Here is a 21854-nt window from a genome sequence, read left to right on the forward strand (position 1 = left end):
AATAAATTCTCCATAAAGATTTTTTCTAACAATCAAGTTTTCTATAAATAAGTAAAAAAGTTAAATAGTGGAGACGTGAGCACGTGAAAGGAAAGCCTGGTGTTGACGGTCCTTAAGTATCAAATTTAATTATCAAATAAACAAAGAAAAGGATCTAAATGAAATCAACATCTAGACTTAGGGTTTTATCTGATAGAATTCCATGAGTTTTGGTGTTTGTCTATTTCTGCAGGGGGTTATCAGGAAATATGAAAGAAAGGCCCACACGTCGGGTTTACATAGAGATATTAACGTGCCCCACAATTTTCTACCATCTAGAAGACTCCAGAAGCCATGGGAACGAACTGGAGGCCGATCGGGCCCGGGGGCAGGGCGCCCGCCCAAGTCCCTTGGGTGCCCGCCCAGCTACAGTAACCAATCAGCTTCAACTTCGCGGATCATGCTCCACCGACCTAATACTTCAAGGAAAACCACACGATCAATGTCGGTTTGATCCGACGGCCCAGATTCATCTGAAAAGACTATATAACCAGACCCCCTGGCCCCTAGAGGAGGCACCCCTTGATCATTATTCATTATTCATAGACAGAGCAAAAGCTAGGGTTTAGAGATGAGAGCTCTCCTCTCTTCTCTAAACTAGAGTAGATCTAGATAGTAGCGAGATGGAGAGCGAAGGAGGATTAGAGGAGAGGTCGGCCTGTCGGTTCTTCCTCCGGTTGTACTTCGTCATGATCAAGCTCTAATCAAGCTTGCTCATGGGATGACTCTGGTAATCTACTTCTAATTCATTATGCAATTACTAATTATGTATGTTCTGGTTCACAACTCTTTTGAGTATTCTAATCTATAGGATGCTATAGGTGAGAGTTGTAGTATAGGTGTAAGCGTGGTGCTTAGACCTAGATTACTTGTGGATATCCCCTGTCTAGCTGGATCGCGTGGTAGGCTGCGTAGGTGACAGTTACATTGGTCCTCTGTAGTCCACCTCTCGTTAGCAGGACGGGTAGGGTTTATCGGCCTAAGGATAAGCATCCTTTGTGGTGTACTCTTATCACGTGGTTCGTCCCAGACATAGACATACCCCTTTGAAGTAGAGAAACCATAGTTATTCTCTCTATTCTGCTACCATCGCCCATATACTAGATTGCTCTACTCTCTATTCCCATATTATCACTCACTGTTATCTTACCTTTAATATTGTTCTTATTCGATTCTACCATCTTTCCTATTTACACCTATTTACTTATCTTGGTTAAGTTAGAGCGTAGATCATTTCTCCCGTTTCCCTGTGGATACGATAAAACCTTTAACCGGGTAAAAGCTTCAATGGTATCCGTGCGCTTGCGGATTATCTGTGTGCGTATAATTACCATAGTACACTCTAGTGCTATGCTGGGGATGACAACCTAGTATTCAAGTGGTGTTAGCAAGTGTCAACACCTGGAAAGGTCAGTAGAGTCCATGAAACAATCAAAAAAGAATGGGCAAGTAGTGTATTAGTCTAGTAATGTTATTACATAAGTTATATGACACATATTGTATCTTTATTTTTATGTTATTATGTGATGCAAAATGTGTGTCTATTCATATTTACATGTGATATTTGCCTAAGTTACATGATGCAAATTGTGCCTGTCTATACCTAAGTTATGTGGTTTTATAAACTATGCCTATTACATGTATTCCTAACTTAATACAAAACATGTGGACAGGTAATTTCTGAAGGCATATTGCAGCATATGGAAAAATAAAAATATATGTGTACTAGTTTACAACATTATGAGCCTAGTGTGTGTGTGTGTGCGTGTGTGTGTGTGTGTGTGTGTGTGTATATATATACACACACACACAACAAGGTGTAAGGGTGATGTTCCTAAAAAAGCCACTCGAAGGGATCAAGTATAGAGGGTTCTATGTTTTATGAGAGACTTATGCTATGTGGTCATTATTTGCACAATGAGGATCTAAATATAAGATGGGATTTATATTCATCTTAATTTTTGATATACCGCTGAGTTATATCCCCTCTCTGTCCCATCGAGAAAGAGAATTAACAAATCCTAAGGCAAAGGGGTTGAAATGCAATGCCGGCTTATGAGAGACTTATGCTATGTGGTCGTTATTTGCACAATGAGGGTCTATCTAACTGGCTACCAAAAATGTTGAAGGGCTGCTAGAAGAACATTGAAACAAAGTCCTTTCTTTTCACAACATTGGTTAGGGTTTGGCCAAGAAGAGAATAGTGACTTTAGACAACAAGACTTGGCTGCAAGCACATAGATGTGTTGTTTTCAAATATGCCAACATAGGACCTCATGGGGAGCAAATTATCTATTTTGTTTCAAATCACAAATTTACATTCCCTTACATGGTAAATTTACTTTTGTAACAAAGCATGCTCACTACCTATCCTCAATTGGTCTTCAAGACAAATGTGATATCAAACAAATGCAGCATGAATCCTTCCATGAGTGGCTTTGGTCGCTTGTAAGTAGGAAGATAAGTTCACACATGTTATTTAAGATGAACTTCACATTTCCTACAACAGTAACATTTCATAGTAACCATAGGCAAAAGAAATGTGTGAGGAAGCACCAGATGAGATATAAATTTTAGCTTAGCTACAAGTGATGATTGAACAAGAACATAGTAGGTACACAATAAATGGATTTGATTTCCACACTAAATCTTATTATGTGGATAGGTATGTCTAGAATACTTGGGTTGCTCTAGTTACAAAGTCATCATGTTTCCAAAATGGAAACCAATGATAACATCATTGCAGAAAATAAGACTTGTTATGGTGTTGTAAAAGATGTTTTTCAATTGAAGAATAACCACAAAGGAAATGTTGATGTTTCCAAGTGTGATTGGGTTGACAACCATCTATAGGACAAACTACTAAAAACTAATCAATATGCGGTCACCACTATCAACTTTAAACATTTATTCAGTATGCATGAAATAGTATTAGATGATCCTTTCATTCTAGTTCTAGCATGAAAAGTAGTTCAAGTCTTCTATTCTCATTACCAAATTGATACTGATTGGGTTGATGTTCTTGGATAAAACCAAGAGACTTTGATGACATGGATAATATGGAGAGTGGACACCTAGATAATGGCAATGGAATTGTGTTGATGCCTAGCAATGTGTTATGGATGTTATTAATGGGCTTGTCCCTGCTATTAGAATAGAAATAGATGATATAATTGTTGAGCTATAAAATCAAAATAAAATTCTAGATAAGTTTCTTTGTGCAAGTGTGCTATATTTTTTTATTGTTTACCCATAAAATATTTTCCCATGAGTTTGAATAAGGAAATATTACTAGTTTCTCTATACTTTTTTAGGATAAAATCTAAAGCGCGAGAGGATATATATAACAGGGATGCACCCATTAATGAGTATGAGGAGTAGGGATTAGAAAGACTGTAACAAGAAAAAGGATGTTGCAATCTTTACTCTTCCTAATATGAACACAACGATGCATCCTTCTCAAACAAAGAAAAGAACAAAGGTTAGTCTAGTTAGAGTAATGTTCTTATGAACAACATATTACAAATTTACAATAGTTTTTGCACCTTTATTATGAAGTAATAATTAATGTGGTCCTATGCATTTTCATGTAGTATCATTGTCTTCTAGACTTCTGACTGATATGCACATAAACTAGATAACTCTGATAGTCCATTGGGTGTCCTTAGGGGAGCCCAAATCATCTAGTTTTTATAACCCATACCATCATTCACGCATATAGGACCAGACCAAGGACATCCCAGCTCAAGCATTAAAACATTTGCTACAAAATATTATATATTACAATAGAAGTGCATAAGTATTACAAACTTAAGTTACATATCATTGTTAAAGGTGTTTCAATCTTAACTCTCAAGCTCATGAGTTTATCAAGTAGGGATAGCACAATAATAATTAAACAAGTAAGAACAACAAATTCAGGACCATATCATGCCTACAAACACGATCCTAAACATAACAACACATCTAGGGTGCTACTTCTCATGGGCACACATGCAGTACAAGCAAAACTCAACATATTGCATATATGCTTGCCTATAATAGGATATTAACAAACCCAGAGTACTCTGTTATACTCATTAGGGCTTAAATTAGCTAAAAAATGACACATATGTAAAGACTCCATGCTTATGAAGGCTAAATTGGGTTCAAGGTAACAACAACAATTGGATAAAAACTTGCACAAAAGTTTACTAAACTTGATCAACACTTTCAAGTATTATTCCAAAATTACTATACACCATAAGGATCCATGTTCGAAGGACTATCCTAAATCGCACAATTGAATGATCATCACTAGTACATCATTCATATATACATCATGTTCCTCTTGTTACTATGATGAAAGATAGTGACCAAGCAATACTCATAACTAAGAGGTAGGTGCAATGATTCGAAATCATTTACATCCAGCTAGGTAAACCTAGGCCTTGTTTAGTTCACCTCGAAATCCAAAAACTTTTCAAGATTCCCCATCACATCGAATCTTGCGGCACATGCATGAAGCATTAAATATAGACAAAAACAAAAACTAATTACACAGTTTGTCTGTAAATCGCAAGACGAATCTTTTGATCCTAGTTAGTTCATGATTGGATAATATTTGTCAAATAAAAACGAAAGTGCTACAGTAGCGAAATCCAAAATTTTTTCAGAACTAAACAAGGCGCTAATCACAAGACATATGCATGTCCAAATACCACATCTGGCAAGCTTTCCCACACCGACACAACCAGAGCATGAATTGGTCTACTACACCCAAGATCTAGTCCCCACATGATATCACAAGCTCAACATAACATCAGGGGGCATGCAACACTTTCTAATATACCATGCCCAGAGTGAGGTTATAAATTCAAAAGTTTGCAGCAAGTAGGTACATAAATTTACTGATCCCATCTGTGAACATGTCATTAGTACATTCAATACTTGATTGATGGTGCAACAATGAACAGTCCTCAAGTGAGCATGATCTCAAGATAAACAAAAGGCAAGGGCTCTTCGAAATCCTGAATTGGATCCAAAATTGACGGGTTCATGTGATCTTATCCATGTGGCAGGGCAAGCCTACTGGCTTAATTAATAATCACCTAGTATCAACCTAGGTCATGGTTCATGATATCAATGGCTACTCCAAAAGTAAATAAAGTAGGCCTATTTCTCATGAACAATGACAACATTTGACTTCCAATGAAGTTTAAACATAGCTAAGCATAACTAATATCAACCTACACATAATAGTTGGGTACAAGGATCGGTAAAACAAGTTATCAAGGTATATCATGCAACAACTAGGTTTCAAGCAACACCTGAGTACTTAATGCACAAAAGATAACACCGAATGCATGTGTTCTGATATTTAAATATAAATAAGGAGTACGGTTAGATGCTTTAGAGTTTCCCTTCATGCTGTTATGATTGAGTTCCTCCTCAACTTTTGGGGGTCGTTCGATGGTCACCTCATCTGTGTGCAGCACTTTTGGCTCCACATTTTCAACTCTTACATGAATGATATGAGATGAATGAACCAAGCATAGGCAAATAAGAATTATTCCAATTGCAAAAATGTGCAAGCATAACAATACCAATACTGCTACACTAGATTCCCAACTCAAAGTCCATGTTTGAACAGATTATGCTAAGCTTGACAAATATGAATAACCCCAATAAAGATGTGTATGGAAAAGCTTTAATACAATTCAACATATAGAGGTGATAGCTTACTATTTCTCTAATGACTAATTTTACACATAACATGAACTAAATCACGTTTTTGCCAAACAATAATTTTTTTGCCAAATTATATGAATCTATTAACTTTTTGATCGTAATATCAGCCGAGAAATAGAATTAACTCTATGATAAATAAAATTTACTTCAGTTAGGGGTACAACCTTTTCTCAACATACATGTATTCAAGACTAACATCTACAAAACTTTTCATAATTTTACAAATACGGGAAATCCTAAATAAATTAAATGACATATTAGATAGACTTAATTAGACTAAACATTTTTGATGACTCATGATTTTTATTAGATTGAATATAGTCAAATATAAGAAAATTGATTTTGTTACTTTAGGATTTATGTATATACTTCCAAAGAGCCCACAATTCAATAGCAGCCATGAGTGATACTTGACATGCTCACTTCTGCTGGCTGCGGCTACGGTCACAGCAGCCCCAAGACACAGTGTCTTGCAGCTGTTGCAGCCGCATCCATAGACGATCAGGATTACTACTGCTCTTAGCACGATTCAACATTAGTTTGTTTCACTAGTAGAACAAATGATCTAAGCAAGCTCTATAATACTACTATATGTGCAATTTTCAAGACTATTAGTGTCTGGTGTAACTACTAGGCTCCCTTTGGAACATACGATTCATAAAGTTATAAAAATCTTTGTCCTGCATCCTATCAATGTTTGTAAAAGCTAGAAGATATCTCACACGTTATTGCGGAAATTGTGAAGAATTTAAAACAAAATTAAGCAAAGATAATGTGGACAACTTGCAATTAAGAGATTGAAAGTTAGTGATATGACATGGCTATTAGTGTGAGATGATACGAATAGTTAGTGGGGATGATGTGGATGACTTGTATATTCAGATAGACTTGTAGTGGAAATTAGCTTTAGAAAAGATATACAAGATATAGATTAAGAGATTGGAAGTAAGTGGCATGACATGGCTTCATACTGAGATAGAATTGTAGTGGAGCTTTATAAGAGATATAGACGATGTAGATTAAGAGATTGAAAGTAAGTGTCATAACATGGCTATTAGGGATGATGTGGATGACTTGCATATTAAGATAGACTTATAGTGGAGATTAGCTTTATAGGACATAGAGATTTGGAGCGTATTGACTAATTAAATTAATTTGAGTGGAAAAAGAGAGAAAGTGGAATTATTTCTCCCAAAACTATTACACCATATATATATATAACTCATAATATAAGTTTTGTGAGATAAAATAATAAATTATTTGCTACAAGAAAATATAATTGGAAAACAAGTTTTGGTTGAGTGACAACCTATGTCGCCACTCCTGGTGACGCTACAAAACTCAACCAATAATGTCAAGGTGGCAACCTTAGGCCCTGTTTGATTTCTCTTGCTAAATTTTAGCCAACTAAAATTATTTTTCTTTTAGTCAGTGCGTTTGAAAGTTTAGCTACTAAAATAACTAAAGTTTAGCTGGCTAAAATTTAGCAAAATGAACCAATTAACCTAGTATGACCAATAATCAGTCATGGCTGAAATAATTTTGATAGATTATTTTCAAAATATTGATTAGCATATAGGTTTAAAATTCACATATGCTTCGAGACAAAAGTCGTTCATGCACTTTCAACGATTCTGCACTTTCCACATGTGTATTCTTGGTTTTCTAGGGAAGCACTCCACGACAGATTGCAGCACAAATCCTTATATATCCTCAGTAGGTCTTGTTTAGTTCCCTTGCAAAAAAACTTTTCGGACTACTATAGCACTTTCATTTGTATTTGACAATTATTGTCCAATTATAAACTAATTAAGCTCAAAAGATTCGTTTTACAAATTATAGATAAACTGTGTAATTAATTATTTTTTTATCTATATTTAATGTTTTATGCATATGCTGAAAGATTCAATGTGACAGAAAAATCTTAAAAAGTTTTTTGGCTTTTGGGAGGAACTAAACAAGGCCCATGGACTATCCATCGCTTGTCTCCGCTCACCACATCCATCTATATCTCTTATAAAGCTAACCCACATTACAAGTCTATCTTAATATATAAGTCATCCACATCATCTCTCATTAATAACCATATCATTCTACTAACTTCTAATCTCTTAAAGTCTTAATAGCAACATGGTGAGGTATCTTCTGATTCATACAAATTACATGTAAACCAAAATAAAAACAGCTTTGCTTCCACTGAAAAGAGGAAACCGCGCTAGGCCAGCTGACTCAGGAACTCTATATGTACGTACCTGTGATTTAGGCCGTGTTTAGTTCCAAAAAATTTTACAAAACAGGTACTGTAGCACTTTCATTTGTTTGTGAAAAATATTGTCCAATTATGGATTAACTAGGCTCAAAAGATCCGTCCCATCAATTCCGACCAAACTATGCAATTAGTTTTTATTTTCGTCTATATTTAATACTCCATGCATGCGTCTAAAGATTCGATGTGACGGGGAATCTGAAAAATTTTGCAAAATTTTTTGGGAACTAAACAAGGCCTTAGTTCCTTGTGGGAAAATTTCGTGACACTGTAGTATTTTCGTTTGTTTGTGATAATTATTGTCTAACTATAGATTAACTAGGCTCAAAAGATTCGTCTCGTAAATTTCGACCAAATCATACAATTAGTTTTTATTTTGGTCTATATTTAATACTTCATGCATGAGTCTAAAGATTTGATATGACAGAGAATCTTGAAAATTTTTGAATCTTTAGATTGAAGTAAACAAAGCCATAAAGTCACTTTCGGTTGACAGGGGATTTAGAACCGTATCAGACAAGACGTAGAATCCCAGAATGCCACGCCATCGGGGATGTGGGGCCCTACATGGGGTCCGACGTGTCTCTGTCAGGACACATACATGACTCCCCCAAGGGTCTCACGGATGTTGTTGTTCGCCTGCGACTACCCGCCACGTATCCTGGTCGGAATCTGGAGCGCGATAGGAGTCAAGATCAAGCACAATGCCATTTTCTTTTTGCCCTGATAATCTGATATACCTTATCCATCTGACATGTGGCTCACCCCAAGAACAGGAATTCACGCACCTTTTTTTATATTTTCTTGAGCTCCACATGGTTAGCCTTGTTTAGTTTGCTACTGTAAGTACTTTTATTTGTATTTAATAATTATTATTAATCATAGACTAACTAGACAAACTAAATATAGTCTCGTAAATTATAGGCAAATTATATAACTATTTATTTTTTATCTATATTTAATGCTCTATATATGTGTCTAAAGATTGAGAACTAAACACGGTCTTAATCAAATCAAGAGCTGATGTCTATGGTATGATGCACACTCGTGAAAATGGGGACAAAAAGGACTTTGCGTTTTCGTTGGCTTATGTTTAGAAGACATTTGGGGGTTTTCTTCTAATTTCTATTTTATGGTTGTTGTTTCTATAATTTAACTTTGCACAAATGTGAATCTGTCTATACTACATCATCTGTGTGTTTGACACCAAGCTAGCACTCAAATTTTCTCTTTCCTCACACCGCCCCGTCGTCGCCCAACGCCAACTGCTCTCACGGTAGCCACCCTCTTCCACTCTCTCTACCCTCCTTCTGTGGCCGCTTTCTTTCCCAACTCCAGCAAGCTCAGCCACCACCATCTTCTTGAGCTCTGACCAGACATAGTCCCCCTCTCCCCGACTTGGCCCAGTCGCCACTACCACCGTCAAGGCCCCTAAACCGTCCGACCATCATCCCCGTCGTCTGGCATGTTTGTCTCCCCCTAGTCAGCCCCTTTGTAAGGTCCAAATGGCTAGAGGGGGGGGTGAATAGGCTATTTAAAAATCTACAAACCTCAACTAGACAAGTTGATTAGTAAAACAAATGGCGAAGCAATTCTAGCACTAGCTCAACTAAGCTAAGCAAGCCACCTATACAAACTAGTACAAGGCTAAACACTAAAGCACAACAACAAGAGAACTAAGCTAAACAAGCTACACAACTAGCAAGGTATGCACAAAATTAAAGGAGAGATGAGTGATTGTTTTACCGACGTTGTAGAGTAGAAATATATCCAATCAATCAATCACAACAATAGGAGAATCCTCGGCAAGGAATGACACAAGATTTTTACCGAGGTTCACTTGCTTCCCGGCAAGCTAGTCCTCGTTGTGGCGATACACCCACTTGATGGATCACGAGCTAATTGGCAATCCAAAGCCAAACCCTCAGCGGGTGCCGCACATCCACTCACAAGATGGGGATCCTCCAAGCCACGAGCAATCCACTAGAGTAGCCAATTGCGATCTCCCGCGGGGAAGGCTCAAGAACCCCTCACAAATCACTTGGTGAGGCTCGAAACAATCTCCAATCACGAGCTCAACACCACCGCTGCTCCAAGCCGTCTAGGGCGTCGGGAAACACCCAAGAGTAACAAGAAATCCGCAGCAAACTCAAGAATCAAGTGCCACTAAATGCAACTCTCAAAGCAATGCACTTGAATCTCACTCAATCTCACTAGGATTAACAACCAAGCAAGGAGATGAGTGGAGGGAGTGTTCTCTAGCTCAATGTATGCCTCAAGTATTAAAATGTGCAAGAGAGAGACTCCCAAAGCCGGCCACCTTCTATTTATAAGCCCTTCAAAGAAACTAGCCGTTGGCTGTTTTCACTGGGCTGAAAACGGGGGGCACCGGACGCTACTAAGTGAGCACCGGACGCTCGACTCCCTGCGTCCGGTGCACTGGAGTTGGCCACGTGTCCTTCCTCGATTTCGCGTGTCAGTTTCTAACGGCTACCTGCAACACACCGGACGCTCTGCAGGTCCACACCGGACGGTCCGGTGCTCACCGGACTCGTGCGCAGAGAGGGTGTCAAACTCGCGACCTCACCGGACGCTGGGCACCGGACGGTCCGGTGCTCACCGGACTCGTGCGCAGAGAGGGTTGCAAAAACCCCCCACACCGGACGCTTACCACCGGACGCTACCAGAGTGCGTCCGGTGCTCAACCCTAGTAGGGTCAAGCACACCGGACGCTGAGGCCAGCGTCCGGTGCCTCCGCACTCAGCGTCCGGTGAGTGTTTCTCAGTGAGAAAACACTCCCGCGACTTCTCCAAATTTCCCACCGGCGCAATAGAAAATATACTCTTATTTTTCTCAAAAGCGCCGAATCCCGCCTCGCAAGCTCGGCGGGAGGGAGAGAGAAACCCACACCCCTCTCAACCCTAGGAAAACCACCTCCTTTGTAAATGTGCTAACACCAACAAGTGTCCACCACCAAAGTGCACGTGTGTTAGCTTTTCACAAACATTTTCACCAAAGGAGTTAAGTTAGCACTTTACTAGATCCTAATGCATATGCTCAAGATGTAGACCTAGTAGCACTTGATTCGAGAGATGACCGTGATTTCTCCTCTTGATAGTCGGCTATCTATCCTAAACCCGGTCAATCACTTCTCTACTCATCTTAGACCGGCAAAAGTAAAACCCTATGTTTATACCTTTGCCTTGATAACTTTGCTCCTTGTTTATCACCATGATCTTCACTTTATGCTTCATCCCTTTGTGATCATGTGGCCACCTTTCCATGCCACCATGCACCTTCATCACATGTGTTGCTATGCCTAACTCAAACCACTTAAACACAAAGCATTAGCAACTTGGTGTCATTAATTACCAAAACCAAACTTGGGCTTTCACCCTTCTATAGCCGTTGGATTTGGAGAAGAAAGATAGGGAGAGGCTAGCTACAACCTTGGCCATCGTCGCCGCATCTTCGTCTTCGGTAGGTACAAATCTAGGAGGAGGAGGAGGAGCCCGCCTACCTTGTTTGTGCTGGTGCCACCGAAACCCCACCACCAACGCTAGAGTGGAGAGAGGGAGGACACAGGTACGGGCATCGCAGGCACTCTAAATCAGACGACCTTCTTCTTCCTCTGCACAAATCAGACGGCCATTGCCTATCGCTAAAAATCTCATGTCGCAGCTGGGTACAACACTTAGTTGTTGTTTAGCGTTTCTGTAATAATTTCAAAATCTGAACCAGTTCTTTGGTATAACGTGCAAAACGCAAAAACAGAAGTATAAAGATACATGAAGGAAAACGTAGTAGAAAGTAGCTATGATGATGGCAAGATAGACAAAGTGATTGAATAAAAGAAAAGATAGACAAAGTGATGATAAACAATCTCACATTCAAGGTCGCCATATACCATAACTTTCCTCGCCAGTTGCTGTAGTACCACGTCGTGCTTTCACGCAAATAAACACGAAAGCAACATGCGTTGTGCTCTATTTGTAGATTATATACATTATCTAGCATCAACTACGGCCTTGTTCAGTTTTCAATTTTTTTATTTCCAGGTAATGTAGCATTTTTGTTTTTATGTACCAAATATTTTCCAATCATAGACTAACTAAGCTCAAAAGTCTCACGATTTATAGAAAAACTGTATAATTAATTTTGTTTTCGTCTATATTTAATGTTTCATGGATGTGCCGTAAGGTTCGATATGACAGAATCTTAATATTTTTTATTTTTAGGATAAACTAAACAAGATCTACATTGTGTGCTGAACTGAAATTGGTTTCTAGATAAATCACCAGTGTGGTAAGAGAGTACTCTTTGCCGTCCAGAAACTTTTGAAAAAAAAATTATAAAAATTTAGTCAAACATAAATAGTTTGAGTTTGATGAGAGAGTAGACAAAGAATTGACCACTCAAAAGCGGTGACATTGGGTTAGAATTTTATATACAAAAGCAAATTCCGGGAGATCAGTGGAGTTACAAACTTGCAAAACCGGGATCACAAACCAGGATTAGATCGAGAATACTACACGCATAACTTTAAAATAAAAACAACTTTGCTTCCACTGAAAAGGGGAAACTGCCCCGGCCAGGGAATGTATGTACCTGTAAAGTCGCTTTTGTTTTTTTTTTTTGTTTTTTGTTTTTTTGGTTGAGAGGGGATATTAGAACCGTGGCCTTGTAGTTCATCCAAAAATCAAAAGAATTTCAAAATTTTTCGTCATATCGAATCTTGCGGCATATACATGAGACACTAAATATATACGAAAATAAAAGTTAATTGTACAGTTTATCCGTAAATCGTGAGATGAATCTTTTAAACCTAATTACTTTATAATTGGACAATATTTGTCAAATAAAAATAAAAATACTACAGTCACGAAAACCAAAGTTTTTTTAGCAACTAAACAAGGCCTGTATCAGACAAGCCGTAGAAGTCCGGGAATGCCACGCATCCGGGATGTGGGACCCACGGTGCTGTCCGACGTGTCGCTGTCAGGAGACACACATGACTTAGGTGTTGTTCGCCTGCGGCAGCCCGCCACGTATCATGGTCGGAATCTGGGGCGATGGACGACGGGGCACTATATGCTGCCTGATATACCTTATCCATCTGACATGTGGGCCACTCCTGGAACAGGAGTTCACGCACTTTTTAATTAATTATTTATTTATTTTGTTGAGGTTAATGAGATCAAAGAGCTGGTAACTTATGTGTACTGTACGATACACTCACTCGTGAAAAGCAGGGGTGTTTCTGCTGCGGATTGTGGATTGCCGGATCATCACAAAGCAACTACTAATACTTAGGCCTTGTTTAGATCCAAAAAGTTTTGGGTTTTTGACACTATAGCACTTTCGTTTTTATATGATAAACATTGTCTAATTATAGGCTTAAAAGATTCGTATCGCGATTTATCGGTAAACTATGCAATTAGTTATTCTTTTTATTTATATTTAATACTTCATACATTCGTCTAAAGATTCAATTTGATAGGAAATCTTATAAACTTTTGGAATTTTGAGTGCATCTAAACAAGACCTTAGTTTGGTTGTATACACTGGATGAGAAATACTGCGTGGGTGACGAGTGAAAACGCATCATGAAAGGAAAATAAGTGTTTGTTTGTTATAATTGTGCACGCAAACTGAGTTGAGTCCTTAATTAAGGCCTTGTTCAGTTCGCGAAAAAGAAAAGTTCTTAAGTATCTAGCATATTTATAACTATACCGATTATCGTTTAATTATGAACTAATTAAGTTTTAAAGATTCGTCTTATAAAATATATGTAAACGGTACAATTAATTATTTTTAAATTTAAATTTAATATTCTATACATGTTTTAAAATATTTGATGTGATAGGATGAAAAATTTTTGGGTAAAAACTAAATATGGTCTAAATGGATGCAGTATACTAAGGCCCTGTTTAGTTTTCCACCCAAAATTTTTTCATCAATCACATCGAATCTTTGGACACATGCATGGAACATTAAATGTACATAAAAAAATAAACTAATTACACAGTTTGGTTGAAAATCGGGAGACGAATCTTTTAAGCCTAGTTACTCTATGATTAGCCTTAAGTGCTACAGTAACCCACATGTGCTAATGATAGATTAATTATACTTAATAGATTTGTCTTGCAGTTTCCTGACGAGCTATGTAATTTGTTTTTTTATTAGTTTCTAAAAACCTCTCCCGACATCCTTCCGACATATCCGATGTGATATCCAAAAAATTTTCATCTCCAATCTAAACAGGGTCTAAAGCCCTATTTGGATACGAGTAGGATGAAAACGGATCGGATACGGACGGATATCACCGATATCATATTTGTTTTCATGTTTTGGTCGGATTCGAATACGGATAGTGTCAACAATGTCGAATAAGATACGATTGGATGTCGACATCATAAATATACAATTTAAGTATTCGAATATAGATATGGTATCGGATATTGAACGTTCAGACTCGGGTACAAAAAGATCTAAACCCTTCTAAACGAATTCGGTCACAAATACCATCGGAAAATATACGTAACATTTTCATCCTTACATACGAGCATCCACACCGCGTGATGCAGTGTCAAAAATAGGCTCACTCACAGCGACCATCAGGCAAAATCGTCTAGCAGTTTCGTGTTCCACTGGCCGTCGGAGCGAGCAGCCACCACGATGCTTTTGGCGAGCAGCGTGCGGTCGGCCAACACGAATGAATTGTAAGAGCAGCTTCAACAGAAGAGTTATTAATGTTGTGTAATTTATATTTGACTATTTTGAGAAAAAAAGAGAGAATTCAGCAGCTATTATAAATAGCAAGTTATGTATCTCAAAATTCTAACATGCTAAATATAGCACATGTGCCGCTATTCATTCACTTTACCCTAATGGAAAGACGGTTGGAGTTTTGTGTTTATTTGGAGTTTTTATTTTAAAGGTTAGCTAAATCATGAGTTTAGCTATCTATTTTTACCAACTCTATTCGATGTATTTTAATCATATCCAAATAGGCTCTAATAAGACGATATTTGGTTATCTAGTTTAGGACCTAATATACTCTCTCTCTCTCTCTTTCAAATTATATAAAATATTTTAGTTTTTTCTATATATATTAGTTTAACTATGTATCTGATATTTAAGTATATAATAAAACTGCATTTAAAATTTTTTAAAAAATCAAAATCTTGTATAATTTGGATTACAGGGAGTACATAACATCCGCATACCATTCTCCAACGGATCCGAAATGTACAGTTCTTGTAAGTGAACCAAACTCGTTTTCTGCGTTTCACTCGGCGATCATGGCAACCAAAAAAACACGTCAAAAAGCGTGAGTCGACTTGGACCCGACTGATGTTTGGTCAGCTGGTCCATGCATGCTAGGTCTTCCTCCTCGTGGGCCTCATTGTTTTCTTTCTTTCTATTTAGGCCGTGTTTAGTTGGTACATAAAAAAAAAATTTACCCTGGCTCATGGAATTTCCAGACATATACATAGCGTATTAAATATAAATAAAAAACTAATTACGCAGTTTATATAAAAACTGTGAAACGAATCTTTTAAGCTCAATTAGTCTATAATTAGCCATGATTGCTATAGTAATATATATGTGTTAATGACAGATTAATTAGGCTTAATAAATTTGTCTCGCGGTTTATAGACGAGTTATATAATTAGTTTTTTAATTAGTATCCGAACACTCCTTTCAACCTATCATGAAACATTAGACGTGATACCCCAAAACTTTTCACATGCGAACTAAACAAGACCTTAGTCTTTTGAAAAAAAATGAGCAACTTTTGAAAATTATATAAGTAAGTTGGGCCCAACGCTAGCAAATCCTCACAGCAAGGGCCCAACCACACCAGCCAGGCAGTATCAGACTCTTGTTCCCATAATATACTCCATCTTGCTTTTGGATTGGTAGTTGATTTATTAGGTTTCCTTTCGAATGCTGAAATGTTCTTATTATTTTCTGTGTTTTTCATATCAAAATAAACTGATTTCTACAAAATTTATGTATGACTAGCAAATATGCACGTGCGACACGCACGTGTTTATACTGTTGGACGTTCCTTGATTTTATTTCCACTTTACATTACAGTTGTTGTTCATTTAAAATGTGGTACTATAAGTAATGTAAGATATTTGCTAGTTTTTTTGTTCGTCTTCTGTCATAATAAATTAAATCATGTTTGTTCAAATTTTATTTTTTTTCTTTTTAATTGCTAATACATACACTTGCATGCATTTATATTGATGTGCCTTCATATTATTCTACTTTTCTCAAATAATTTATTTATTATAGTTGCATGCATGCATCCATATTTTTGTTTTTCCAATTAATCTATTTATTAGTTGCATGCATGTATCTTGATGTTTATTTTTTTCTAAACAATCCACGACAAGCGTCGGTACATCCATATTTTTCTTCTTTTTCAATTAATTTTTTTATTATTACTATTCTCATACAAGGCGTGTTGTAGTGCTAACGAATTGGACCTAAAAAATCAAAAAGCTATACATGTGGGTTGGGGTTGAACTCTGATACACAAGTATGGACCAGTTCCAAGAAATCAAGATTATCTAGAGACCAAAAAATAAAGTATTTTGTAACTCTATTATTTTTCGTTTTTGAGTCTAAGAGGAATCTTAGTTTAGGAGTAGTCTTATATCTTACTCATATAAGATCATAGGTGACCGAGGATTTATATAGCATGACGTTTAGATCAAACGGTTATTGGAAGAGCTCTCTAAAATAACCCACTCTTTTATATCTTTTTCCAATTAATCTATTTATTAGTTGCATGCATGCATTTTGATGTTTATTTTTTTCCGAACAATCCGCGACAAGCGTCGGTGCATCCATATTTTCCTTCTTTTTCAATTAATTTATTTATTATTACTATTCTCGTACAAGGCGTGTTGTAGTGCTAACGAATTGGACCTAAAAAAAATCAAAAAGCTATACAAGTATGGACCATATGGAGTCTAGGAGGAATCTTAATTTAGGAGGAGTCTTACATCTTACATCATATAAGATCATGGATGACGGAGGGCTCTATAGGCCAACGTTTAGATCGAACGGTTATTAGAGAGAGAGCGCTTCCTAAAAAAAACTCTCTCTTTTATAGTGTGATTCATATAAAATTTATATGTCACAAAGGGGGTTTAGAACCTACTTTTTTTTTTCTTTGGATGCGTTTATAACAAATGTGGACCGATTCTTCTTCACTAAAAAAAGTATGAAGCTAGAATTCTTTTTCCATTATTATCTAAAAATAATATATACTCAATTAGTCAAGGAAAATATATAATTCTAAGATAGTATCAAGTAAAATAATCAAGACCTCTTTCAAAATGTAGGATTTTCACGGCAACCATGCAAAAAAATTATAGGAAGGCCAACTTTACATAAAAAACGCAAGATTCATGGAACTTTCCAGTATTTCAAAGGGGACCTTGTAAATTTGATGAAGTTTATTTACATAAAAAGGTATCAATATTTATGATTCTAAATAAATGTCATTAGATTTGTCATGAGATATATTTTTATAGAATATACTCCCTCCATCCCAAATTGTAAGTCATTCCAAAAATCTTGGAGAGTCAAACTTTTCAAAGTTTGACCAAATTTATATGATAAAATAATTATTATTATGATACCAACTAAATATCATTAGATTCTTCCTTAATTATATTTTCATAGTATACTCACTTTATTTTATAAATCTTAGTATTTCACTCTATAATTTTGGTCAAATGTGAAAATGCTTTGACTCTCCAAGATTGTTGGAATGACTTACAATTTGGGATGAAGGGAGTAATATCTATTTTGTGTTATAAATATTGATATTGTTTTACATAAACTTGATCAAATTTTAGAAAGTTTTTTTAGAATTACATACTACATCGCAGACACTCACAATACACGCACACTCAGCCCTATGAACACATGTATGTAAATCCAACACCTCCGAAGGACTGAGACGACAAATAAACCATGACAGAAAATATTGTTGGCTGATTTCAATTGAATGTCTGACAGATTCGGATGATAAGATTAAGCGAGCAGGCTGGAGATTCACCAAGTCACCACAGGTTGACTAGAGATAAAGCTAAAATTGCAACTTTTTCCAACGAAGCTAGTACAAAAGGGTGACAACAGAAGATTTCAGCAAAATCGAAATGACAATTGAAACCCCTTTTGGGCATTATATTGTTTTTTAACGGCATTATATTGTTTTAGGAATATTCTTTTGCGTTTTCCGCCTAGGTCAAGATTTAGCATTTGCATCCGCGAATGAAATTGAAGTAGTATAGTATTTGGGTTGGGTTCTGAAGAGGAGGGAGCGCAGTGCCTTTTCCGAACCTAAGATGGGCCAATAACCATCCATGGGCCTTGATCTCTACTCCAGTACCATACGCTTAGGCAGACTTGCGGCTAGTTCAAACATCTTTCGTCTTGAAAAAGGAAATGCTTTGGCAATTTTTTCTTTTATTATATTAAAAAACAAACATATATACTCAGTTTTATTTTTAGCTGTAGATAATCATCATATGCTCTATAAGGTACTGTTGTCTCCTTGAAGCATTTTTCCTTACTAATCATATGCAAAGTATGCAATAATCCTTGGAAAATATATTTATACTGAACTAATTAAGCAGCATAAGTGCTATTTATTTTGGTTCTGATTTACCTATGTGTTTCTTTTAGTCCTAGTTTAACTCTCCTACCGAAAATTATATTGTTCATTTAAATCTTAAGCATGGATTATATGTTTGTGGTTTTGATTTTGAATGAATTTAAATGATTAAATACGGTGACGCCCTTTTTTTTACAATTTTTTTAAAAAAGTTCCGTATTGTCACTGTTGATCTAGACGCATTTCTATATCATCACTTGTACATTGTGTTTCCCACATAGCACAAGGCACATTGAAGGCATACCTTGTGTGAGAAACCTTATACTATATATAGTAACCAAACATGCATATAATATATATTTCAACTTGAAAAGAAAAACCACAAGCACAAACATGAAAGAGCAAAATGGAGCCACAACCACAACCACAGAACCACCGATCAAAGCAACATATAGACGCTTTTGTGGCTTCATTAATTTACCAAACCCATGCTAATTCTTCACACATTTTTAATATTCAGACATGGACGAAGGAGGAAGAAGACACATGCATGTAATAAAAGGAAATAAGCTAACGTTCACATAATGGCAGCTACGACGACGAACATTTTATCCTACACCGATTTTGCATGCATGGTACGTTCACACTTACGACACCACTAGGTGTGCGCCCTCGAGCTCATCACTCCCAGGTGCACCCCAGCCTGAGCTCAAGATCCACCCCGTCCTCCTCGACGACAACACCACCACGGCCGCTGCCGCCGCCGGCGCAGACCCCAATCCCGAGCTCCAAGCTCACCTCAAGTGCCGCCACCTTATTCGTGGCCACAGCGGCGGCCGACGTGGTCGTCGACGTCGTCGTCGAGAAGAAGCTGTAGATGACGGGGTCGGCGGCGGCGGCGCGGTGCGGCGGCGAGAAGTTGAGGTTGGGAAGCGGAGCTCTGCTGTGGTGGTGGTGCGCTGCCGACGCCGAGCAGCACTGCCGGAGCCTGGCCCTGTCCCTCCGGTGGACGTTCATGTGGCCGCCCAGCGCCTGCGCCGACCGGAACTCCCGCCTGCAGTACCCGCAGGTGTAGCAGGACGACGGCAACGGCGGCGGCCATGGGAAGCAGCCGGCGGCCAGGCTGAAGTTGTTGTGGCCCGCCGGCGTCGTCGTCGTCGTCATCCACGGCTGCAGCGGCTTCAGGCGGCGGCGGCCGTGGTCTCCACTGCTCTCCATTGTTGGTGGCCGGCGGTGTGGTCTTGTAGTGTAGGCAGCTAGACTAGATAGTAGTGTTTGTGTCTAAGTAAGTGAAACATGCATGTGGTGCACCAAGCACTCAGCTGCTTGCTTGTATATATATAGTAGTAACAGCTAGTACCCGGCAGGATTGTGATGCTGGTGGAGTACATAGCATAATAATACTGTTCCCTTAGCTTCGCACATTTCATTTAGAGGGTGTTTAGTTCTTCTACTATTTCAAAAAATTATGGGTTTTGGTTCATCATTTTACATAATAAAACTAAATATCATGCAAAATTCTTTAGCAAAAATGTGGTTATTCTCCATTTTGTATTTTGGCCTCAATAAACAAAACAAAAAAAACCAAAAGCTCATGAGGACAGTAAATTCTGCATTTTGGATGGAGCTAAAAATAATCCTTAAAAATTTGGCGTTTTACATTATTATATCATTCTAAAGTAGTTGGCATTTTGTGTATTTTTTGAACTAAACACCCCCTTAGGCTTGTTTAGTTCTAAATTTTTTTGGAAAATCGACACTGTAGCACTTTCGTTTGTATTTGACAAATATTATTCAATCATAGACTAACTAGGCTCAAAAGATTTGTCTCGTCAATTCCGACCAAACTGTGCAATTAGTTTTTATTTTTGTCTATATTTAATACTCCATGCATGTGTCTAAAGATTCGATGTGACTTTAAATCTGAAAAATTTTGCAAAATTTTTTGGGAACTAATTAAACAAGGCCTTAATTTGCTCTCATTTTTGCAAAGCACATTGGCTATTTGGTAGGCTGCTACTCTGGCTAGCTACCAACAGGACAACAAGAGAGAGGAGCATGCATGTAATCAAAGCAGCTAGCAGCCCGTTTCTTTGGTTGGATAGATGGATAGATAATGAGCGAGCTGCATGCCGATGGTCGATGGTGTAGAAACGGCCAGCAATTGATGCTACAGCCAAGATACCGTCAGAACAATGGCAGCCATTCTGGGTAAGACTAAGTGACATCCATTTGCAAGGCGTGCAGGTACCTTTCTCCACGACAAGACACCTGAATGAAGCCCAAAGAGATGCATGTGATGACCGTGAATCTGAGAATCGTAGGGGTGAGAGGGGACATTGATGCACACTGTTGAATACTGAAAACCAGCCACAGGCAGCAGCCAGGGTTTTTGCTTCTGCCTCACTCCAGCTCCCTTCCGCAAAGAAGCAAAAAGACTCTAGGGCGTGTTACCGAGGCACTGAAAGCGTCCATGGCCTTGCTCCCTACATATATCTCACTTTGACTATGACTGCAACATTACGAGTAGGTACAGTAGATGCATTTCAATTTGATTTCTGCGGACAGCAGATATATAGAGGGCGAATCCGGGCTTTAGCTTCCATGATTGGTCAAGGTGTCATGTCCAGCTCTGCAGCACATCACATCATCAGTCATGTCCAAGATTAGTATATTAAATTAATCAAGCTAAAATAGTATTTGTTGGGGTCAACTCGTTCTGCTCGCTTCTCTAGTTCACGAGCGGGCGGCATGCAACAGCATTGGGCATTTTGGGCATGGAACGGCATGATGCCAATAGAAAGGTGAAGTAATTGTTGCCACACACACACTTCCCTTCGTTTGTTGATAACTATGCTTGTTAGTTACTAGTTGTTTTTTCCCTTTTACCATGAGCTCTCCCTACCACACATCAAAGGATAACAGGAGATGGCCTCCGATCCTGGTGTGCTAGGCCAACGTGCGAGGGACTTTCCTTTTTAGTTCCCTAGCATTTCTTTCCTTCACCTTTAATGTTTTCCCTCCATGGCTGTTGACACTCTCTTGTGTCTCGGATTGCTTTGTTTGAACTCTGTATTTTTCCCTTTTTAATTCATACTTCCAGTAGAGGGCCTAAAACCCCTCCTGTAAAACGTGCGAGGGACTTAACACTTCACTAATGGCAACACTAAC

General features: G+C 37.9%; 1 protein-coding gene across 1 annotated transcript; it reads right to left on the reverse strand.

Moving 5' to 3' along the window:
- Positions 19365-19760, reverse strand: LOC8083405 (zinc finger protein 11). Its single transcript, XM_021462809.1, has one exon. It carries the CDS (start codon positions 19698-19700, stop codon positions 19365-19367), a length of 336 nt encoding a protein of 111 aa, XP_021318484.1. The 5' UTR covers positions 19701-19760.

Source organism: Sorghum bicolor, chromosome 6 (assembly GCF_000003195.3).
Source record: "Sorghum bicolor cultivar BTx623 chromosome 6, Sorghum_bicolor_NCBIv3, whole genome shotgun sequence".
NCBI classification, from domain to species: Eukaryota; Viridiplantae; Streptophyta; class Magnoliopsida; order Poales; family Poaceae; genus Sorghum; species Sorghum bicolor.